Genomic DNA, 23,614 nt, shown 5'->3' on the forward strand with positions numbered 1-23,614 from the left:
ATGGTAGACCGTGAGCAACTGGTGCAGAAGGCCAGGCTGGCTGAACAGGCAGAAAGATATGATGATATGGCAGCTGCCATGAAATCGGTAAGTAGGCTGCCTTTGTGATAATTTTTGATCCTCTGAATCAATTTATTATGATCAACCTCGTCCATATAATCATATATTTTTTTCTTTTTTTTTTAAAATATGGTAATGCTTGAAATTATAGAGATGTCGGAGCACGGCATTGTTACAGACGTTAGCCTGTCTCTATAGGGTACCACCACCATGGGCTGTGCGTTGAATCAGACAAAGTCAAATAAATCTGGTGTATGAAACTTAACATTAAAGATCACAATCATGATGAACACATCATTTATTGAACTGCCAAACGTGCTGCTAATATGTAATTTAAGCAACATCAGTTGGAACCCCACAGGAAAGGCGTCTGCTTCATGTGTTTTGGGCATCAGACGTTTCGCGTAATATTCATAATTTTGAATGTAGTTTACTACACAGTAGACATAGAACAACCACCGATCTATTTTTATTTTATTTTACACGATGTACTGCGGTGAACTGGTTGACTGAGGGGCAAATGCGGACGGTTTGATCTTGGGGCGGTGCCTTTTGCCAGACTGTTTTAAACAGCAGGCAGGCTGTATGATTGTTAAATGGTTGAAGCAAATACGGCGTGAAATTCACTGTGACATTACATTAGAACACTCGGTTTAACCACTAATCTACACAAAAACGCTTTACGTAAAGATGAATATTAGGCAGGCTATGGCCAGGAGAGATCGCAGCCAGTGTGTGCTTATAACAACGTCAAATGATGCGCATAGAAGACAAGGCAAGTTGGTACCATGAGTGACATGGTAGGCTGAGAATGGCCATGTTATCCGTTTTAGAAGATGCTAATCGAGAAACATGAGGCAAATATACTTCAGTCTTAATTTCGTGGGAAGACACATTAGTCAACGTGGCCCTCGAATCCCCCCCAAAGCTAGCCCACACTGCGCATTTATGAAAGGAATGTTGGCATTAGAAGGTTGATCATAATCGATTTGCGCAACATCAGTTTATAATATCTGAAGCATTCACCTTCCAGACGTGGGTGTTGTTCTGTAATTGCCACACTGCAGTGAAAGCTACCTTTCCCCCTGTGTTTTTCTTCCAAGCTTAACATGGCGTGTTTGTCTATGGTGATGCTGCTGCTGCTGTGTAACAACTGCACCCTCGCATCCTCGACCTCTTTCGGCAATTGAGCAGGTTTTCACATGAGGCGTGTCGCAGCATCAGCCAAGATGCAGCAGGCAGGCTCAGGCTCACCACAGTAGTGCACCATTTCATACCCAGCATTTGATCATAGATGCTTACATCTGACAATGTCATTACCCTCCCATACATCATGGTTGCTATACCGCATCGACACAGATAAGCAAGTCTGTCTGACTTAGGCCTGGGTGTGCATTCTTTTTTGGAATGGCATGCCACTGATGCCAGTACCAAGAAATAGCCTTAATACACAGAGACGTGTTCCTTTAAATTTGAAGAGGAAGCAAGCAGGGGGATACAGTGTGTCATTCTGGCTACACAACAAATTCAACTCAAAGACTCAACAAGTAAAGTCTTTTCAGTGTGTAGTGTGTGTAGACTATAAGGCCAGTGACTCCTGCTGCTCTCTAGGACCAGGTGGGGGGTAATGTCAGAGGGGGATTGGCTCCACCCCTCAGATTTATGCCGAGTCAGAGAGGGCTGCCCCTCACCCAGCCAGTCTCTCTGCAGTAGTGGGCAGTGGGGTGTGTCTGCTCTGCTGCCTCGCCCATTAGCTGAGGGGAATCCCTTGCCACTGCAGACATGGACATAACCGCCCAGTGGAAATGGAACATTAATCATCTTTCATTAGTTTGTACAATTTCTTTCACCATTTTGCTTGCTGATGATACCAATGTGATTTAGTCACACACTGACGACATACTAGCGTCATGTCCAGGGGGTGTACTTGTACATCAAGCTGCCTCACGCTACAGAAACAGGAGATAGGCTCCTGCCCTATGGGCCTCATAGCTCGGCAAGGCTTACTTACATACTGACGACGAACAAATAGTCTACTAGTTTAAACTCAGTAAGCTCTCATTCAATATTAAAGAGCAACATTTCTTATTAGAGGGAAGGGGCAGGCGGTACAGTATATTTGTGCTAGAGTGTCAGTAGATAGAACAAATATTTCGAAACATTAACTTATTCAATGATTTATCCGTGTTTGATTTATGGATTCATTTCATTTCATTTATTTGTTTATTTCGACGGGACAATGCATATTAATGAACATTACATTAAGCAGTGTAAATAGACCGGATTTAGCAAGATGCACATTTTCGTCCGTAGTCCCCAAACATCAAGCATCAATCAACAGTGGAAAAGAAATAAGAAAAATAGAATGTTTGGCAATACACCTCCAACTTCATAAACTGCCAAAAAGAACATTTCTAAGGCTGGCAACTCTGTCCCGTTTACATATTTTCAGTATATGGCTTAATTATTTTATTATAGGAATAACCCCTTGAGATGTATCATCTCGTTTTCGAGGAGCTCCCACAGATAATACTAGAGAGGTTGACTTCACCTTCCTACTTACAACATAAAAAGACCAGTGGGCTACTCCCTTAGATACTGTATTTATAGTGTACAGATACGCCATGCCAAAGTACACATTATCAAGAGTTTGTTATCTTTAGAACATTTTACAAGAAAATGGTCATTGCTTTGAATTCATAATATCTTAATTCTTTCTTGACTTATATATCATATATATCTTTACTTTTTCAGCTCATTTTGTATGCTACTTGTTCTTTAATTTTGTTTGTTTTTCCCTTTGTTTGTCAGGACCTCTCCTGACACCTTACATTTTCATTAACTGGAATATATGTTGTGTCTTATGTCTGCAAATAAGATAAAGTAAAATTAAATGATTTACTAGACCTAATGTAAACAATTGATAACGATAACAGACTAAATATTAATACACAAACTTATTGTAGACATGCCGGTAGTAGTACAGAACTGGTTGAATTGAGATGATTGAGGAACACGGTTATTGCTACAATTCACAGCTCCCACCTTTAACTTTCATTACATTAGCAGTCTAGCCGCACTCTACCTACATTTTTATGTTAGTCTATGAAAGAATTATAACAAGATAATATGGCCTAGTACAGGACAGTGCTACTGAACATTATATTAGTGAACATTATGGGCCACTTCACCTCTGGGACAACCCTATCTTATTTTATTGTTGTTTGGGACACGATCAACACAATCGAGTTATTTTTTGTGTTCAATCTCTGTTTTTAGATATTTTTGTATTTCAGCATGTACTAGTGATGCGTTTTGCATCATATGATGCAAAACGCATCACTGATGATGCAAAATGCATCACTAGTCATGCTGAAATACTAAAATATCAGATTGAACACAAAAAATAACTCAGGATTGTGTTGATCGTGTCCCAAACAACAATAAAATAAGATAGGGTTGTCCCAGAGGTGAAGTGGCCCTTTAACAATACCATCCCAATGTGAGAAACCTTTCAGGGCTATTGGTATTAGGAGGTACAACTAATGACTCAGAAGGTAGAGCGGCCGTCTTGGAAAACGAAGGTTCCGGGTTTGAGTGTCAAAGTGTCCTTGAGCAAATTGAACCCCTAACTTCTCCAGATAAAGCAGGTTGCAAGGCACTTTCATGGTTTCCTTCACCATCGGCGTGTGAATGTTTGTGAATGGCTGAACGTGAAGTACATTGTAAAGCACTTTGAAGGGTTCTAGAAAGGCGCTATATAAATGCAGTCCATTTACTCCATTGATACAGAGTTTCTGGATTTGTTGAGTTGTCAGAATTTTTTACATCCAAGTAAACTATGTTGTGTAGGTTATGTAGGTTCATTTAAATAAGAGAGGCATTTCTTCTTTCTTCATCTGTACTGTTACTACAACCTCAAGGTCATTCTGTGTCTTTAGTCAACTGTAAAAATTCAACAATACAGAATAAAAAAAACTGCTGCAATGGCTTTTCGCGACTATATCGTGACATATTTCCTTGTGAAACTGACTGGGTGGTTCACAACCAATCACAATGATGGGGGGGGGGGGTTAATCAGTAAGGCCAGGGCTCCACTGGGGGCGTCGCCGTCATGACGGCTTCGTCACGTTGACGTCGGCCCGGCTCCACGCAGTGGCTTCGAGTTATTCATTCTAAATGGCAATTTCCCATTTCCAACACAACATGAAAATCACTTTCAAACAGGAATAAAACTATTTGTGACCGACCTGAATGTTCATGTTGTCACACAAACAGCAGAGAGCAACAAATAACAATGCACAACTGACCACTTTGTTTTGTCATGATTATAGCCTGTTTATAGGCTACATCATTTTTATCAAAGAAGACCACTGTAATTACATAAAAAAATATGCTAGGATTTTTGGGACATCTAGTCTAGTCCTCTTCCCAGCACCGACCATCATGTTCCCGATGCTCAAGTTTTTTGGTGCACCTTAAGCTGGAAACAATTAAACTTTTGGAAATTAATTTGATCCTCCAGTCCTTGTATGTGACAAGTTAACACGATTTACAACCCGACAATTACTGACTCATTACTACAACCACGAGAATTCAGTGTTTATTCTGTTTCAGCCAAGCCATTTGTGCTAATAATGTAGATGACAGGACTTTGGAGCAGTGAGCAACTCAATGGTTGATACTTGGGTTTGAACAGAGCAGGCATCACTGTGTGCAAGTGCTATGGACATGATATCCAAAGCGTTTCTCAGATCAAAAGGCGTTCCCTGTGGACACGGCCCCTAAGTGCAACACATTTAGCCGTCTGTCTGGTCTCCAGAAGCCCCTGATACACGTGGCAATTTTTTCATCAATATCAAGCAGCAATGACCAGAGGCGTCAACTGGATATGGCAACTTCCATACCTTGACTAAAGGGGGAAAAAATAAAATGTTCTTCTTAAAATAAATTCATGCCTGTTGATAAGGTATGGCAACATGAGTGGTGTCTTGCACGGGTGAAGACTCAAAAAGATAAATCCAATGACAATTTATGACCACCAGTCATGTTGCCATACCTTATCAACAGGCATGAATTTATTTTAAGAAGTACATGTTTTTTTCCCCCCTTTAGCCAAGGTATGGAAGTTGCCATACCCAATTGACGCCTCTGGTCGTTGCTGGTTGATATTGATGAAAAAATTGCTACGTGTATCAGGGGCTTTAGGCTATAGATTTTAAACTCAGCAACTTTCATCGTGCACTGCAGCAAGGCAAAGTTTGTTACTGCATCTCCAAGAAGGCTTGCTGTTATCTCTCAAGATGGATACAGAGCTCCGCATCTGAATCTGTCAGCACTCAGCAGCTCCAGTTAAAACGTGTAGAGTTAGGAATGTTAGTAACGTAATCAAAGACACGTGGACAGGAAGTGGAGGGCTGAAGACGGACTAAACCGACCAACATCCTGTTGGTTCCGAGATTGGGCTTGCAGTAACATACGCAAAAAAATATCTATGTTGTTTAGCTGCTGTTATTAGTTGTTAGTTGTTGTTATTGTTAGTTGCGACCGTAAGGTCGCAGTTTAGTAGTGTGGAGATAAGCGACCAACGGTCGCTTATCTCCCGATTAGGGAGTCTTACTGGTTTACAACCTGCAGATCCTTTGCGTTCGTGCATGCGTCACGCCTCGTGACGCCTCATGTCACGCTGAGGCGTGATCTGATGTCTTGATGACATTAGATCCCTGATGTCATCAATACACATCCTTGTCCCTTTATGCCCATATATGGAGATCCCTGATGTCATCAATATTAAGCCCATATCTGGGAATGCCCATATATGGACATATTCTGACATCACAATGATGACTTGATCAGCTCAGCAGAAGGATATACAATTGACCTGATCTTACATGACAATGATGACTCGACCAGCGCATAGTTCCGCCGATTTAAAATGACTCCAATACGGAACTAAAACTTCCTATGATTGGCCGCTAGTTGCGCTGTTTTCCACCCCGGCCGATCGCAAAAAGAATTGTTTTCCATTGGACCCCATTCATTTTCCCCTTTCGTTTTCTAACCTTAATTAACATTTTCATAAATACTTTATGGTTCCTATCGCTAGTTAAAAATTGCCTTTCAATCACGATTATATGCGTTTTGTGAAAATAAGGTCCCATTTATGTTAAAATTGATGATAATACCAGCCGGCTGTGTTCTTCTTTGTGTGCTGTATTTCGGGAGGCTCCGACCACATTCTCCCATGCATCTCTGCGGTTGCACGTGACCGTTGGCAGCCAATAGCATCCTCTGGTGCCTTTACAATCTATGATGGCAACACCCATGCCAAGGACCCATATTGTGTCATTTGCGCTGCATAGAAACCAATGGCTTCGCTTTGTCCATATCTTTTATACAGTCTATGGTCTGGCCTTACAAATTAGCATACATATCTGGGAATGCCCATATATAGACATATTGTGTCAGTCTCATGTAGTCTATGATGTCAAACATCTATGATCTTCATATTTGGGAAAATATGGCCACATTTTGTCCAACTTAAACCAACCAACCAGGTCTGAATTTTTTTGGTCAAAGTTGATCCTATGCCAAAGCGGCAGTCTGCTGTCACGGCTGCGCGCGCCCATTCTCTCCCTTAGGGCGTCTTACCCCCCGGCTCCACCGGGCGCGTCGAGCGTCGCGTCAACGTCAACGCTGGGAACGCTCCCGTTTTAATTAATGAAGGGTGCTACACTGCCGACGTCAGCGTCGGACGTTCAAATTCGCCCCGGTTCACTTTTTGACGCCGGCACAACGCCGTCATTTTGGTGGAGCCCTATAGCCTTACTGGTATATGCTAAAATAGGTTCAGACATGCCAATGTGATTATGCAATATGCATTTTGTTTTTGTTTGACAGGAAGCTATTACATTTTTACTTTTTATGGACTTTTGATATGCAAAATGTATTTCTATTGTTATCGATGCCCTCATTATGACCATGGATATGCTCTAAAAGTCTGAAAAACATTTTCACCCACAAGAGCAGTAGCAATGTGTAATCATTAGCTTAGGTCTTAGGGGAAACAATACAAATTTGCACTTGAGCTGAAGCATGACGTGCAAATTAGTTTTGAGTTATTTAGTGATTTACCGGTGTAACAGCCCAAAATACTGTATAGCCTCAGCCAAATTATACCAGTCCTGTTTTATACCCTGGGCTATATTCTGGGCTAGTCCAGTTTATACCCTGGGGTATAAAACAGGCTAGCCCAGAATATACCCATCTAGCCCAGACCATATCCCTCTTCATTGTCTCCACCAGCCGAAGGCATGGGGGAGAGTATGTTTTCCCCTTCGTCCGCCCATGTGTCCGTGCGTCCGTGCGTCCGTGTGTCCTCGCAGTTTGTGTGCAACTAATCTCAGTCGCCGTTGGCCCGGTCGCTGCCATAAGGAGCACACACATTCCCTGGATGCCAATCTAGAACCTCTGCCCTAAATCTTTCAAATGGGCCTTTTCTAGCGCCACCTAGTGGCTGATGTTCGCAAAACACATTTCTGCGCACTACGCTTACAGATTTTGTCCAAAAATCCTACAAATCGGTAGGCAGTATCTCAACAGTCATGTGATCGACACGGATCTGACCGATTTTGCATATTCCATTCTGATTGGCCAAGATTGGCTTCCAAAGTTTGTAGGATTGAGCCGTTTTGAACAAAATGCCTCAAATCATCAACGCAGCTTGCGATTACCTTGAAATTTGCCACACATATTCCCACTATGTCAAGGAACAAATGCTACCCTTTTCACATTGGCCTGTTATAGCGCCACCAGCAGGTATACTTTAGCAATACACATTTTTGGAACACAATGCTTCAAATCATGCATGCAGCGTCCGATTGCCATGAAAGGTCTAAGGCAGGGATGTCAAACATACGGCCCGCGGGCCACATACGGCCCGCGAGATGATTCAATCCGGCCCCCCAGGCTAGAGCATACATTTCTGAGCATTTAGGGAAAAAAAGTAAGTCTCTAGCCCATTCCTGTCAAGAGTTATGATTGTTTTAAGAATTAACCTAACTAATGTCTGTACACTGCAGGCTAGGTTTCTCCCACCTGGCAGTGATTGAGTTGATTGATTGGAATGTTAAGTGACCAGCTCTCTCTCTCTCTTTGAAGATGACAGCATTGCTAGGAATAGGGTGGTTGGTCTGGCTATGAATAATACGTGAACATACCTACAATATTCGAACTGTACTCAAAGATTACACAAATTAGACATGGAAATGAATGTTGTTAAAAAAAATAACTTATTTAAAAAATATAATAATAAAAAAATGTAAAAGTTTTATTATTCCGATAATTTCGGAATATGCCATTATTGTTCATTACTTTAATTTTTTATTATAAAATACAATAAAAATAATTATTGTCCTGCATCAATAATATTCTTTTTTAGCCATTTACAAATTATAGCGTACTGGAGACTATCAGGAATTGAATTATTCTATTATCAAATGGTTTATTCTTATTGGCACTTCTTAAAGGAGTAGTTCACCCCCAAAATGCCATGGAGCCAATGTAGACTCATTCCTAAAACAGAAATTTGATTACAATAAATGCATGCCTATTGATTCCGGATGGGGACCCAAATGCATTTGGGTCCCCATCCGGAATCAATGGGGGGAATCAATGGGGGGAAGTGTACTATTATCACATTTTTGCGACAAATAAAATAAAAATATATTATTGAACTCAATTCTCCATGGCGTGAGTAATCAAAGAAAAAAAAGTCATTTTGGGGATGAACTACTCCTTTAAACAAATAGCATCTCTCGTACCTAACTGCAACTGTAATACCAATAATGAAAGTAGCTATTTTACTTAATAATGAACACAATTTGTAAAATGATATACTGCTATACTGCTAGCTACAGCAGTGGCTGAGACGACAGGAAGAAAAACAGAGCGAACATGTGCGCGAGTGTGCATGCCATCCGATCCGCGACTGGTTCGGCCCTCATCAAGTCACCTTTCATCCAATCCGGCCCTCACCCCAAAATGAGTTCGACACCCCTGGTCTAAGGTGAAGAACATAATGCCACCCTTTTTACATTGGCCTATTATACAGTAGCACCACCAGCACGCCTGGCCTGGTGGAGACCTGTGCTCGGAAGAGCACTGCTTCTAGTTAATTATGTTTTTTACATCATAATTATTTTAGTAATACATTATTAAGTAAGCATCTAGTTTTCGATGGGGTATTGTATTATTGCAAGTATTGATCAAATACAGTATACTAATAGTTGAGACGTCTTCAAGGTCTTTGGGTAGCAATTTAGTTTTTAAGTATTTGTTTGTTGAAGACAGGACTTGTCAGCAATACCTGGGGAGGGACTTGGGGAATGTGTAGCATGAAGACCATTAGTCTTCATGCGAAAGAGAAATAGCATTGTCAATGTGCAAGCCCCCCCCCAATGGCGGCCTGTGGTCCATTTGCGGCCCGCGGAGGGCTACTGTCAGGCCCCCACCAACACCAGTAATAATGGTGGTATAAGAGCAGCAACAACACTAGTATATCGTCGTTGTCGCAACTTGTCGGGTGGAAATCTCGTATATCCAAATTTGTACGTTCTTTCGCAAAGTAAAGCCGTGCTTCATCATTCAAGGCCGTCTCACAAAAGTTGTGAAAACAGCAGATCTACAAGCACACAACGCCTCGCGGTGTGAGGTGTTGTGTGCTTGTAGATCGGCTGTTTTCACTAGTTTAAATCATTTTTGGAGCGGTGTGCTAGCACAGCTCCCTTTGTGTGGCTTTGTGTGTCCAAATTGTGTTGGTCAGCACGGCGGCATCTGCGCATGCGCGGACTTTTGGAGCGGTGTGCTAGCACAGCTCCCTTGTGTGTCCAAATTGTGTTGGTCAGCACGGCGGCATCTGCGCATGCGCGGACTTTTACCACACACACACACACACACACACACACAGACACACACACACACACACACACACACACACACACACACACACACACACACACACACACACACACACACACACACACACACACACACACACACACACACACCCGTGATAGCCGCTAGAGTGGAGGCTCACGAAGCATGCAGCCACCGTAGCGAGCCACGGGCAATCAAGAATTGACACGTCAATATATAAATTGGTGAAAAAAAAGTCAGGGACTATTCTATTCTCTTTCCCCTGCCACGGGAGGTTAATGTTGTCAATCTGTGGGTCAAGACCCGCAGAGAGGTCCCCAAAATATGTATATTCAATATTCAATTATATATATATATATATATATATATATATATATTTACCTGGAACTGCTCAAATTCACCGCTCCACTTCGAACCGAGGTTTGATTTTTAAAATGATAAATGCAAAACGAACGGTTTTGTACATACAATATTTTCACCCGACAACGACGATATCTGAACTGTCGCTGGAGTAGCGGGAACGCCACCGTCGCCCCCTGCAATGTTGTGGCCCTCGGCTTGGTACCCTAGACATAATTCGGCCCTTGGCGAAAACTAATTGGGGAACCCTGACCTACTGTATCTCTTTGAATATTTACAACAATAATACTAGTGTTGGAAATATATAAAACACAATTTCAGTTTATTGTTTTTTTGTTTATTCATGGTGCATACAGTAGGGTGAGTAGGCGTAGCCTTATAATCACGGCAGGTGGTGGATGCCAATTCATACCTGGGAAGGGATGATTGTGGCCAGGTGTGCAATGGGGGAAGGCCACACAGTTTTAACCATGCCCTTGTCAAGCCGTTTGTTGCTGGCGGAGTTCAATGTCGGTTTGTTTTACGAGTTTTCACCTCCCACGCTGTTAGCATCACTCTCTGTAATGCTTTGCGCTCAGCGGTGGTACAGTAGCCAAACCAGGTGGTGCTACTGTATATGTAGATGTTTATTTGTGTGTGTGTGTGTGTGTGTGTGTGTGTGTGTGTGTGTGTGTGTGTGTGTGTGTGTGTGTGTGTGTGTGTGTGTGTGTACCGTATGTACGTGTGTGTGTGTGTGTGTGTGTGTGTGTGTGTGTGTGTGTGTGTGTGTGTGTGTGTGTGTGGGTGTGTGTGTTTTAAATATTGACAATCGTTAGAGCTTCATATTTGTTTCTGTGACTTTTGTTTTAACGTAGATTTACAGCTTAGGTCTTAGGGGAAATAATACAAATTTGCACTTGAGCATATATATTATATATTGAAGATGGATATTTTCATCTATGCATTTACCCCTTATCCCTAAACTTCTTTGCCTTTTTTTACTATTTTGAAAAACATTTTGAAAATAGCCGACCTACATCGACACAAGCTTGTAGATCAGCTATTTGAAATATTCAAAAATGTTTTTCAAAATAGGAAAAGAATAGCAAAACAGGTAAGGCATGGACCCAAATAGAGCCGTTAATGTCCTTTATTGGGCACCCTCAATTTAAACATAGTCTGCCTGAGTTTACCCTAGAAGTTCAGTACATATCACAGGAATCTAAGCACCATTCACTGTAGGTTATATCATTATTGGCAATTTTGTTAATGAATTGTCAATAACCATTTGTTAATTTTTAAAGGGAAAACCACCCATTTTCAATATTGAACTGTCATATGCTGCCAAAAACGAGGAACCCGAGAATTTCGCGATGTACCACCCTGCCACGCCCGAGGAACCCGAGAATCTTTGAAAAAAAAAAAAATCAAAAAAAGATTTTTTCAAAAAAATGTTTTTGACCCCAAAACATTTAGTAGGCATGATAGCGATCGCGAAATTGCATGTTTAACCCCCATAGCAACCCCATCTTTCAAACATGGCAGCCATCTTTGTTTACATTTTAGGAAAACATAATGGCTGCTATCTCATGAATGCCTGAGCGGATTTCCATTCGGATTTCTTTGTTTGAAAGCTGTGAGCAATGTGGACACACGTGGTGCATTATCTAGGCATGGGTGTGCATGATCCGTGCACTATGAATTACATGGAAGTCTATGGAGACAGTTTGGCATATGAGAGTACGAAGGTATTGTTAAATGGCAGCAGATGAGTTAATATACCTTGGAGGAGTTGTGTGGAAATTTAAAAAAAGTTCCCCTTCTGTGTTGCCTAGAACTGGAGGATTGATTTTGGGGTTTGTATTGTAAAGTACACCGTGATGAACACACAACTCCATTAAGGTATATAATGACATAGTTCAATATTGAAAATGGGTGGTTTTCCCTTTTAATATTTGTTTTCATGCAAGGCTAAGGTATGAAGCAACATAGCGACCATACCCTTGGATCTAAATGTGGCTATTGATTAGGCTGCGCAGGATAGACAATGTACTGCTGACTAGCTATACAGATTTGGAGTAGGCTTAGATCCTACATGCACAATTCTGTCTAGCTATGCATGCAGCTCAACCTAATTAATATACAAGATTGGCAATGTACCCTGTTTGTTCCAAGGTAATGGTACATTTGGAACACATTTCTTCATGAATAGTTTCATGAATTAATAACTTTTACTTGTCTGTGATCCAGTAGTGAAAGTGAGCCGGAACGGCCGGAACCCCCGTTCCGTTAAAACATTTGGGGACGGAACGGAGTTCCGTTAAGAAGAGGAGAAGCCAGCTGTCAAAATCCCATGTTAAATAACCAGCCACAAACGCACGTCCAGGAAGAAAACAATAGCCTATACTAAAGTCAGATTAACATACAGTAGGCTACACAAGTGTTACTAGTTATATTTTCTGATAAAGTGCTTCTAAATTATTCCCGTGGGTTTGTGTAGGTCAATGTGATCCAGTCAGTCCGTTTGCGTTTCAGTGTTTGTTTGACACGGAGCGGGTAGAGGTGAGACGTTCGCGAACGAATCGAGTCTTTTGAACGGCTCTTTGAAATGAACGATAGGATTCGGTTCACAGTAGGGAGCCGTTCCTTTCTAATGAACAGTGGTGGGAAAAATACTCAATTTCTTTACTTAAGTAGAAATATCAATACTGCAATCAAGTAGAAGTTTGGAATGTTAATGTACTTGAGTAGAAGTATCAAAATGTAGGCCTACGTCTTTTGAACAGCTCTTTGAAAGGAACGGATCCCAGAGATCCGGCTCACTTCAAAGAGCCATAAATCCCATCTCTAGGAGGACTCGTGTCTGTGCCTGCATGTGGCCATAAATGCAGAATAGACCAAAATGATTCAATTCTGCATCTGGGAATGGGAGATGTAGTGGAGTAGAATTAAGAGTATTGGAAATACTCCAGTAAACTAGGCTAGGCTATACTTAAAACCTGTACTTAAATACAGTACTTTAGTAAATGTAGGCCTACTTAGTTACTTTAGATAACTGGTTATAATAATGTGTAATACTAATATATATATAATAATATAATAAATATAATAATAATATATATGCTTAGCCTTCTGTATGGAACATGAACAATATGAAGAGGCTTATTATAGAGGGGCAGCAGGTGGGCCTCCCAAAATAAAGTTTTCTATGCATTTCAGGGGTTTTGGGGGATTAGAGCCTCCCAAATTTTTTTCGGCCGCGCAGCTTCGCCGCGCGGCCAATTTATGACAGTTCCGGCAAGAATTTCAAACCACTTTCACCACTGCTGTGATCTATGAACACTGAACAGTCTTATGATTATTATTGCGACCGAAGGTCGCAGTATACCATGAGAAATGTCGTAGCTTGTCCGTCCGGAACTGATGTCACGTGACATCACCTCATCAAAGATCAAACCCTGGATATTCATACTGTCACTGTGACATCACAGGTGACAGTCCATATATGGGTATCCCTTTTATATGAAGATCCCTGATGTCATTGATATATATCACTGGCCAGATGGCAAAGGCATGGCCCATATCTGTGTGGCTGGTTCAGATAGGGAACCCCACGTATGGGCATAAAATATATTGTATGTATATGGATACATATTATTATTAATAAAGGATAAAATATAATAAAAAGTCCAGATATGGTCATTCCCAAAAACAAAATCCCTTGGATGCCCATATATGGAGATTTCTGATGTCATCAATCCCAGGCCGAAAACGTTAATATTAAGTCCATATATGTATATGGATTTATATTAATAAAGGATAAAATAAATAAAATGTCCATATACAGTATGAGCATTCCCAGATGATGCCCTGTTAGGGTACCCCCTTATGCCCATATATGGAGATCCCCAGGCATCAAACCCAGGCTCTAACCCGCCAAGGCCCTGCTTGGCTTTACTAATTAACATATGTTTTATGCCCATATATGGAGATTCCTATATTATCAATGTTAAGGACATTATTAAGGATATTATGTTATCAAAGGACATATCTGGGCATGCCCATGCCCATATTTGGTAATGCCTATATATGGGCATGTTTTGACATAACATTGTTGACTATCATGCAGGGGTCTCCATATATGAGTATAACTGTTCCCATATACATCACTGGCCAGATGGCCAAGAATTGGCGCGACCTCGCCCTTTAGGGCGAGGTCGCATGTCACCCTGAGGTGTCTTACTTGTCATATTCCTCCAAAAAATTAACTACACCACTGTCTGTCACTGTGGTGTTGTGTCCCTCACAATAGAACCATAGGAATTCCCATTTAAATCTTTGCACTTAGGCCCATGTATTTAATTTGGACTATATCATACTGGTTTACATAATTTGCATGTTACACCTCTTCCTCGTCCAATAATAGACACTTTTATGATAACCCATAACATGACAAATAACCTACTACATCACTCATGGTTGTCTTGTTTGTGGGTTTTAAAGGAAAATGTTGTAGTACTCATCTACACTTGAATGTTTTGAAGGTTTATTGGATTAATTGCTCCTCCGATGTAGCTGATCATTTCAATAAAGGAAATAAACTAGAAAGGAAACAAACAACTTGTTACATACAATATGTTTAACATTTTCAATTAAACTAACTTTTAGTTTATTTTTAGTCCTTTTTCTCTCCAATGTAATCGCTATGGCAATTAATTCCTCCCCACACATACTTGTGTGTGTTGATACTGTTGTTTCCTACTGTCTGAGGAGCAGGGGCGTCACAAAGGGGGGAAAAGTGGGACTTGAGTTACTAGGGCCCAAGGTGGAGGGGCCTTCATTATTTTATACTTTAGCTATTGAGAAATAGCAGATATACAAGCTCACAGCGCGGCACCGAGTGCAGCGCTGCGAGCTTGTAGATCTACTATTTTTGAAAAGTCGTGAACATTTTGGGGTTCCTTCATGCAGGGCCGCCGATAGGAGGGGGGGGGGGGGGGGGGGGGGGGGGAAAGGGTACTGTTGTCCCCCCTCCCGGAAAGGGGGGGCCCTGCGGTGGGGGGGCGCCCCCGTTGAACGGGACTCGGGAGCAGTCTAGTTTGTGTAGGAAAGATTTTAGTGACTGTGAAAGAACTTTTCCCAAGGTAAGATTAAGACATCATACTTTATATAAACCCTATTAAGCCTAAACGGTTCTGCTGCCATGTAGAACTGTTTTTAACAGTTTTTTTACTTTAAAAATGAATAGTTAAAGCACAAAAATGTCCCCCTATGAAGAACATTCATGGGGCCCGCAGTGAATCCTTGTACAGTGTACAAGGAGTGTGTACACTGTACCCAGGGCCCAGAATTTGGTGCAACACTCCTGCGCCCCAGACTGTAGTACATGCAGTGACAAATATCACCCTCCCCACCCGGCTTCTCTCCCCGAACATATGGGCCAAATTGTGTTAGTATAGAGACGTTGGACAAAGCCTTTTCACAGGTAAATCTTTCACCATAACCTTTCCACATAAACATGTTTTTGACAGCTTTTCTAAACACTATTGTTAGTCGCGAGTGTCTACCCCCGACACTCATCGCCAAAATGACGCAGGTACCGGAAACATACCGCAAACATGTTAACACTTTTCACGCCAAAGTGTGTTTTCAGATTTTACCGCACTTGGCCGCCATATACACCAAAGCGCGTAAATCGGTCTTTTCATTGTTTAATATCAGACGGCCATCTGATGCACCCCGCAATAAAGCATGGACTCAATTTCCCATGATCCTTCGGGAGATGCAGTCATCCGTGTATCTGACTTTCCATTCAGGCCAATGGTAGGACCATAACTATATAACGGAACCATAACTAAAGAAAGGAACGTCGCGGTCGACATGATCGTTGGATTACAAACAGCATGTACACACACATCGTGGTCACACCTGTGACCCGTGACTTCCGTGGGTCCTTCAAAATAAGGTAAAAGCATGAAAATCGCTGGCGGTTTTGCATTTCTGAATTATAAAAAACTACCTGGCATATGTTGTTGCTTTACAGAATAACCTTGACAGCAGCAGTATTCATTTGTGAGAGGTACTTCTGTGGTTTTGTTCAAATAGAGCTACCGGAGTGTCACTAAAATGTATGTTACACAGTAATCGAACCAATGATTCACTTTCAGGTATGAGACCATTTGGTACAGGCACTAACCTCTGGGCTATTGGTTGTCCCCATAGCAGCAATTCACATTATTCCTGACCTGTACCATTTCTTCCTTTTAAGAAAAGTCCATGTTAATCTAGAGATTGGACCTTGGAAATCACCCAGTTATTCAGGCAGTTAACTGTTGTACTGCCGCTGTGGCAAAGTCACAGTTAATACTTTGAATAGGTTTACTGGTTCAATGTGCAATGTGTAAATGAAAACGTAATACTTTGGCATTTCACCAGGTTAGCATTCATCAGCGTCGGACTAATGTAACGTCGTACTATCGAATGTCGTAATAGCGCTACGCTTCCCTATCACTACGCACTTATTTGCACATTAAATGTACCAGGGGAGAAGTGGGAAAAATAATTGACAAAATGGGGAAGTCGTGGAGGCCCTACTGAAAATAATAATGAATTGTTTTTTTTTTTAAATAAACATTAGATTTAATTTGATTTCAGAGTTTTATCTATTATTTATGGTTGTTTGTGATACAGTGAGCATGAATTAACATGACACGCACTGTTTCACTTACCTTCATTTTGTACAGTATTTTCTTGCCTAAAACAAGCTGAGCAGAAACAGGGTAATTCTCAAGGCAGAATCATTGCACTGAACACTTTTACTAACTATTACACTCACTGCTATGCTGCTACAGTATGTAACCCCCACCCCACCCCCCCAGCAGCGGACACCATGCTGTCCCTTGCTTAACAAGCCAGCCCTATTCACACTGCTCATGACGTCAGATAGTGCATGCCGCCTTTGTGCTCTGCAGCCTGAAAGAGGGCAGGCTGGGGAGGGGGGCTGTCACATCACTTTAACAGAGACACATGAAGATTGCAAAGATGGAAGGAAAGTAAATCAAGACAGAGAGAGAGATAAATGGTGGGCTGAAGGACTTGTCAGTCTCTCAACCTTAACGTCTAGAACAGTAGTTCTGAAACCTTTTGGGCTTCAGTACCCCTTTTTCTGATTGCTGAATCCAAGTACCCTCTTAAATCGACAACAACATTTTGATTAAAAAATTACTGACATCAAAAGTCCAGTTTTGATGTCAATATTGTTTTCTATTCAGTAACAGTTGTGCTAGTCAAAATTCTTACTTCATTTGGTTTAAACTTCTTTACAGAGCAGCATTTTCACATACATGTGTCCATGTTTTATCATTTTCCATTTTCTCTCAAGTACCCCCTCTAGTACTGTACCTCTGCGAACCCCCATTTGAGAAACACTGGTCTATAGTGTGTGTGTGTGTGTGTGTGTGTGTGTGTGTGTGTGTGTGTGTGTGTGTGTGTGTGTGTGTGTGTGTGTGTGCGTGCGCACACACACACACGAACACACACACACACACACACACACACACACACACACACACACACACACACACACACACACACACACACACACTGTATAAGCCTAACTTATCACTGACTGTTGATATGAATGAAAACAGATTTGTCAGAGGGGAAGTAGCGATTGTCCTTCCTGGCATTTATTTGTATTAGCATGCAACTCTTTGGAAGTTGACAGCCTTGTGTAAGAATGAGTCACGAGAGAGCCAGCGCAATTGATGAGCTTTATGGGCAGACAGAGCCCTATTGTCATCCCTGCACCATAGCTTCCGTCAGGGCTTTCTGCACACTCTGCAGGCCCCCGAAAACAAAGACGGCCATGTTTTTACAGCGAGGTTGTTTAGGGCTTGTTTTTCTAACCTCTGTAGTACTCTAGCACTGACCTACAGTACATTGCTGGGCTGCATTTTACAGTTAGGTTACATATTGCCTGTTGTCATTTATCAGGATTTGGCTTGGAGAAATATAGAGCAAAGTATAGCTACACGATTAGTAGTGTGGCACTGTGCGTTCATGCAGTATTGTGTCAGGCAAGCTTTCTCTTGTGCTCCCAAGTGTGTTTGTTATGCAATTAAATATCGTCTTGTTCTAAGACAGGAGTACTTAAGTCATGTTCTTTATGGCAGTTGTAAAATTAGCTTTTCAAGATCTAATTTATGGCAGCTGTAAAATGAACGCCTTTTCAGTCAAAATGATAATCATTTTTGTTCAGGCTTTGTATATAATTTTACATTTTTACCATTTGCGCATTTGTGCTACTGAAGATCAATGTTCAAGCTAGTTTTAAGGTGTGAGATATGAAATTACCTTTGTCCTAGCTGTTATCATTCCCTGGACACACCCACCGCAGTCCCACGTCTTATCCCATAGCTATGTCAGTCTCCCTGCTATTGGCAGCTTGAGCCCAATGTCACCAGCAGAGATATAGACTGCCTTTCAAAAGACAGTCTCCATGGAAACAGCGGATTGCATGATAGATTGCTCTTTGCCCTGATGTCTCTCTGGTGTACAGCACAAGTAATGTGCTAGAGGAAATAGTTGGGTTTTTACCGTATGCAGGAGGAAGGAGGAATTAAGCGGTGTTTTTACTAAGAGATGCTCCGATTGCGATTATTGGGGCCGATACCGATCAACTGGAATCAGTCAAATCCATAAATTATTCTATTTATAGTGTTACTGTAGCAGCATTTATATATTTAATGATTCTTCTTACAAAACATTGACATTGTAAATTAAGTATAAACATTAGGAGATTGCAGGCTGAGGTCCTTTAGTATCCAATTCAACTTGTAGGAGTTGAAGCTGAGGTTACATTGAGTCCCACAGATAAATATTGTGAAAATAGCTGATCTTGCTTTTAGATCGGCAAAACCGATAAGAGGCAATGCCGATACCGATCAAAGCCGATAGATACATTATCGTCCGATCGCAATCACTCAACGATAAATCGGCACATATCTATTTTTACATAATCTCTCGAGACAGCCTCAGAGTCGGGACAAGTGGGCGGTCCCTTTTCGTGACGATGGCTAGCCAGAATGATTTTTACATGGTTATGTTGTTTTAGTCACCATATGCAACATTATAATTGAATATGGCAACACAAATGCTTTGATTACTCGTATGCAAAAACTGTAATAGGGTTGGGAATCTTGGGATCCTTTAGGAATCGATTTATTTTTCAAATGTTTGATAAACACAAATTGTTTGATGGACACATGTCTGTAACTCTGAAAGTGGAACAAATGGAACCATGAATACCAGCTCTGACAGTGTGATAAAACCGGTTCCAGAAACGGTTCCAAATAAGATGGAACTGATTCCGGTTCCACACTGTCGGATCTGGTTCCTCCAGTTCCTTTGGTTCAGGATTCCAACCCTATGGTAAAAAAAAGAAAGAAAGAAATACAAATAAAATGAATTGTATTGCAACAACTACTACTGTATTTACTGTATGACATCATAACAACAACAGAAGCATGTATCTGTGATAAGTGATAAGTCATAGAAAAGAAAGCAAAGTTATAATGCAAAAAAAGAAAATGTGCTGACGATGGTAAATCCACAACTGTTTAAATATTTAGGTCTAAAATTATTGGATGCTTTAACTATTAAATAATAGCAGATATACAAGCTCGCAGTGCGGCACTGAGCTTGTAGATCTGCTATTTTTGAAAAAGTTGTGAAAATGTGTGCAAATCTTTGAATATATGTATTTTTAAAGCGAACGTTTGTAACTAAAATTTTGCTTTTGGGTGGTCCCTGGAACTAAATATTTTGAGATGGGGGTCCGTGGCCAAATAAATATCAGTTTGGGGGTCCTTCACATGAAAAGGTTTGAGAACCACTGACATAGTAGTCTCTCAAGAACAGACTAACTGAGCTCCAGTTAAGTGAAAAGGACGTTTTCTTTGACGATGGCTAGCCAGATTGCTGACATAGAAACATAGTTTTTTCCAAAAAACCTTAGAAGGATTCAAAAGACACTTATAGAATCAGGTCAAAATTCATTTTTTCCACGATTTTTCAAAAATAGCAGATCTACAAGCTCACTGTGCCGCGCTGTGCCTGTGAGCTTGTATATCTGCTATTTTTCAATAGTTAAAGCAGAAAATAATGATACACAATAATGTGTACCCGTTCTAAATGGGTTAAAAGAGGGTCATGATGTAAAGATAACAGGTTTAACTTCAGGATATATCCATCCATCACTGCCAGTTTCCCTGAGCAAGAAATGAGCCATATCAGGCTCACTGTAAATGTCAGTTCTTATGCTGATAAGTGTGTCTCAGGAGAATTATTAAGACATGCAGATTATGTAATATGTGTGAGTGTCATCTTCTGGGGATAGGGTTATTAGTATAGGCCAGGGTATGACTCATCAACATCCTTCTTGGAAGAGTTGTGACCGAACCCTTGGTCGAGTGCAAAGCAGGAGAGGAAAACAGCAATCTCCTTTCTCTCTCCCTCTGTGTGTGTGTGTGTGTGTGTGTGTGTGTGTGTGTGTGTGTGTGTGTGTGTGTGTGTGTGTGTGTGTGTGTGTGTGTGTGTGTGTGTGTGTGTGTGTGTGTGTGTGCGTGCGTGTGTGTGCGTGACAGTGATGATACAATATATAAAATACATACTGTTTATAATGTGTTTGAGGTGTGTGAAGATGCCTTCTCCATTGGGATAGAATAGTTTAATCCTCCAGACACTGGCCTGTCAATTGAATAAATAAATAAAGCTTTCAGTGCAGAAGAAAGGTGATGTGCTGACACCTCAGGGGATGATGTTAGCATCCTGCTCGATGAAGTGGTAGTAGTGGCTAGTGGCCATGGGTACAGAAGACCTTTTTCTACACTTGAGTCTCTTATCATTGTCACTCTGTTTCACAGCTGGTGACTTATCTAAAGTGTTGGTTCAGTAATCAGTAACAACTTTATTACTGCTACAGTATGGCGTACAGGCGTAGCCTGGCTGTTGCATGGTAACAGCCTGCAAAGAAAAAATAAACCATAAACGAGATGACATCCTTGTCACGCCTTTCAATGCATCCTTCCTTGTCCTCTCTTCAGGTGACGGAGCTGAACGAGGCGCTATCCAACGAGGAGAGGAACCTGCTCTCTGTCGCCTACAAGAACGTGGTGGGGGCGAGGCGTTCGTCTTGGCGCGTCATCTCCAGTATTGAGCAGAAAACGTCGGCCGATGGCAACGAGAAGAAGATCGAGATGGTGCGAGCCTACCGGGAAAAGATTGAGAAAGAGCTGGAGGCCGTGTGCCAGGACGTCCTCAACCTCCTGGACAACTTCCTCATCAAGAACTGCAACGAGACGCAGCACGAGAGCAAGGTGTTCTACCTGAAGATGAAGGGCGACTACTACCGCTACCTAGCCGAGGTGGCCACGGGGGAGAAGAGGGCTGGAGTGGTGGAGTCCTCTGAGAAGTCCTACAGCGAGGCCCACGAGATCAGCAAGGAGCACATGCAGCCCACCCACCCCATCCGCCTGGGCCTGGCTCTCAACTACTCAGTGTTCTACTATGAGATCCAGAATGCCCCCGAGCAGGCCTGTCACCTGGCCAAGACCGCCTTCGACGACGCCATCGCCGAGCTGGACACCCTCAACGAGGACTCCTACAAAGACTCCACACTCATCATGCAGCTGCTACGAGACAACCTAACACTGTGGACGAGCGACCAGCAGGACGAGGAAGGGGGGGAAGGAAACAACTAAGTCCAAGACCTCTTTCTGCCAAAACACACACAACACGCGCTCACGAATAATGACGACAACAAAATAATAAATAAAATAGTAAGCGTTCTTAGAAATTAAAACAACGAAAAATGGGGCTGATGGAGCATCGGCAGCCACTTTTGCTGGTGATACTAATGCGGCCGCTGTTCTTTATTTTTCCACAAATTAAAAGTAAATAAAATAAATGGTGGGAGGAGGGCAGTCAATTTTAGTTAGTGAAGTTATGATTAAAAAAAAGAAAGGAACGAAAATCTCGATAGCCTCTGTGACATTTGCCAAACTACCACTTAAAAGCAAGGGGTATGTCATTCTTCACAGTGTGGCCACTGGGTAATACTACCTTCACACTGGCATAGACTGTTCTTATTGTGCAAATGAAGCTGAGCTGTCTTATTGTATGTGGTGAGGGAGGAGCATTCAATATCAAGTTTGACGCCTGAGCAACAAGAAAATTAAGAGTAACCTTGAATGTCATCACCTTGCTTAATGAGAGACAGAGAGAGAGAGAGAGAGAGAGAGAGAGAGTGTGTGTGTTTGTGTGTGCAAATTAGTGATAGAAGAGAGGTTGCGGAGAAACCGAACTTCATCAAGTAACCAGAGATGTACCAACATGGGTTCTGGATGCACAGCACCATGGTCCTTGAGTGAGAAGCAGGTTGTTTCCATTTTGAACATACATACAAACGTTTTGTTTGCTTTGTGTCAGGTATGTGTCCAGCTCATGGTCACAGTCATACTGTTAACTAAAATACAAGTTCATGAAGTAAGCCTAGTGCAGCTTGTCCCTCTCATGTGCTGATGTGCTTTTTATTAAATAAATTAACTGTCTTGGGGCACCCAATTCTTATTGTCAGTATTGTCGTTACTATAACAACTTATATTGGCTCTTTTATGTTTGTAGAAATACCATTTCATTCCTTGGAATATTGAAATCAAACCAAAATCTATGAGTTTGGGAAGAAATTGTTGAAACGAGTCACCAAACACGTAAGCCCTAATAGTCTAGTTTCGCTAACTTCCTCTAACTGTCAAAAGGATTTCTGAAATGGCACAGGGTTGACTGGAAATCACATACAGTACTTGATTGGTGGACTAAGTGTAATTTGTAGACAGCACATGCAGTGTTACATGGAAGATCTAAAAGCAGATTTGAGGTTTGTGGATTTTCTTTGTGTTACGTTTCTTATTGGTCAAGAAATGCACTTGCCTATTATACTGTTTCTTCAGTGTAAGATGATAACTGCTCCAATATTCTCCATAATACAATATTGTGCATGCTGTGATGTATTTATACAGTAGCTTGAATTTATTAACTTATACTGTAGATGTTATGTATTCATATGAACATGGAATTACTAGACATTAATCTGATTATTTTTTATTTCTTTTTATTGGATTGTTAGCTAGACCTTCTTTTAATCTGTGTTTTCTTTACTCCATTTGCTGAAGTAAGCTATACCAAAACAGTGATTGTTAACAATAAATTGATCTGTTAT

The 23,614-nt window shown here is 41.4% G+C and overlaps 1 protein-coding gene across 1 annotated transcript; it reads left to right on the plus strand.

Annotated features, from left to right (window-relative positions):
• On the plus strand, positions 1–22,097 carry ywhag1 (3-monooxygenase/tryptophan 5-monooxygenase activation protein, gamma polypeptide 1; the record flags this gene model as incomplete). The annotated part of the gene is made up of 2 exons (XM_080748604.1): positions 1–87; positions 21,441–22,097. The coding sequence occupies 2 exons, from the start codon at positions 1–3 to the stop codon at positions 22,095–22,097; spliced, it is 744 nt and encodes a 247-aa protein (XP_080604730.1).
• Between the last annotated feature and the right edge of the window lie 1,517 nt (positions 22,098–23,614).

The sequence above is a fragment of the Nannobrachium achirus genome (assembly GCF_963921795.1).
Source record: "Nannobrachium achirus genome assembly, chromosome: 19".
In the NCBI taxonomy this organism is placed as follows: domain Eukaryota; kingdom Metazoa; phylum Chordata; class Actinopteri; order Myctophiformes; family Myctophidae; genus Nannobrachium; species Nannobrachium achirus.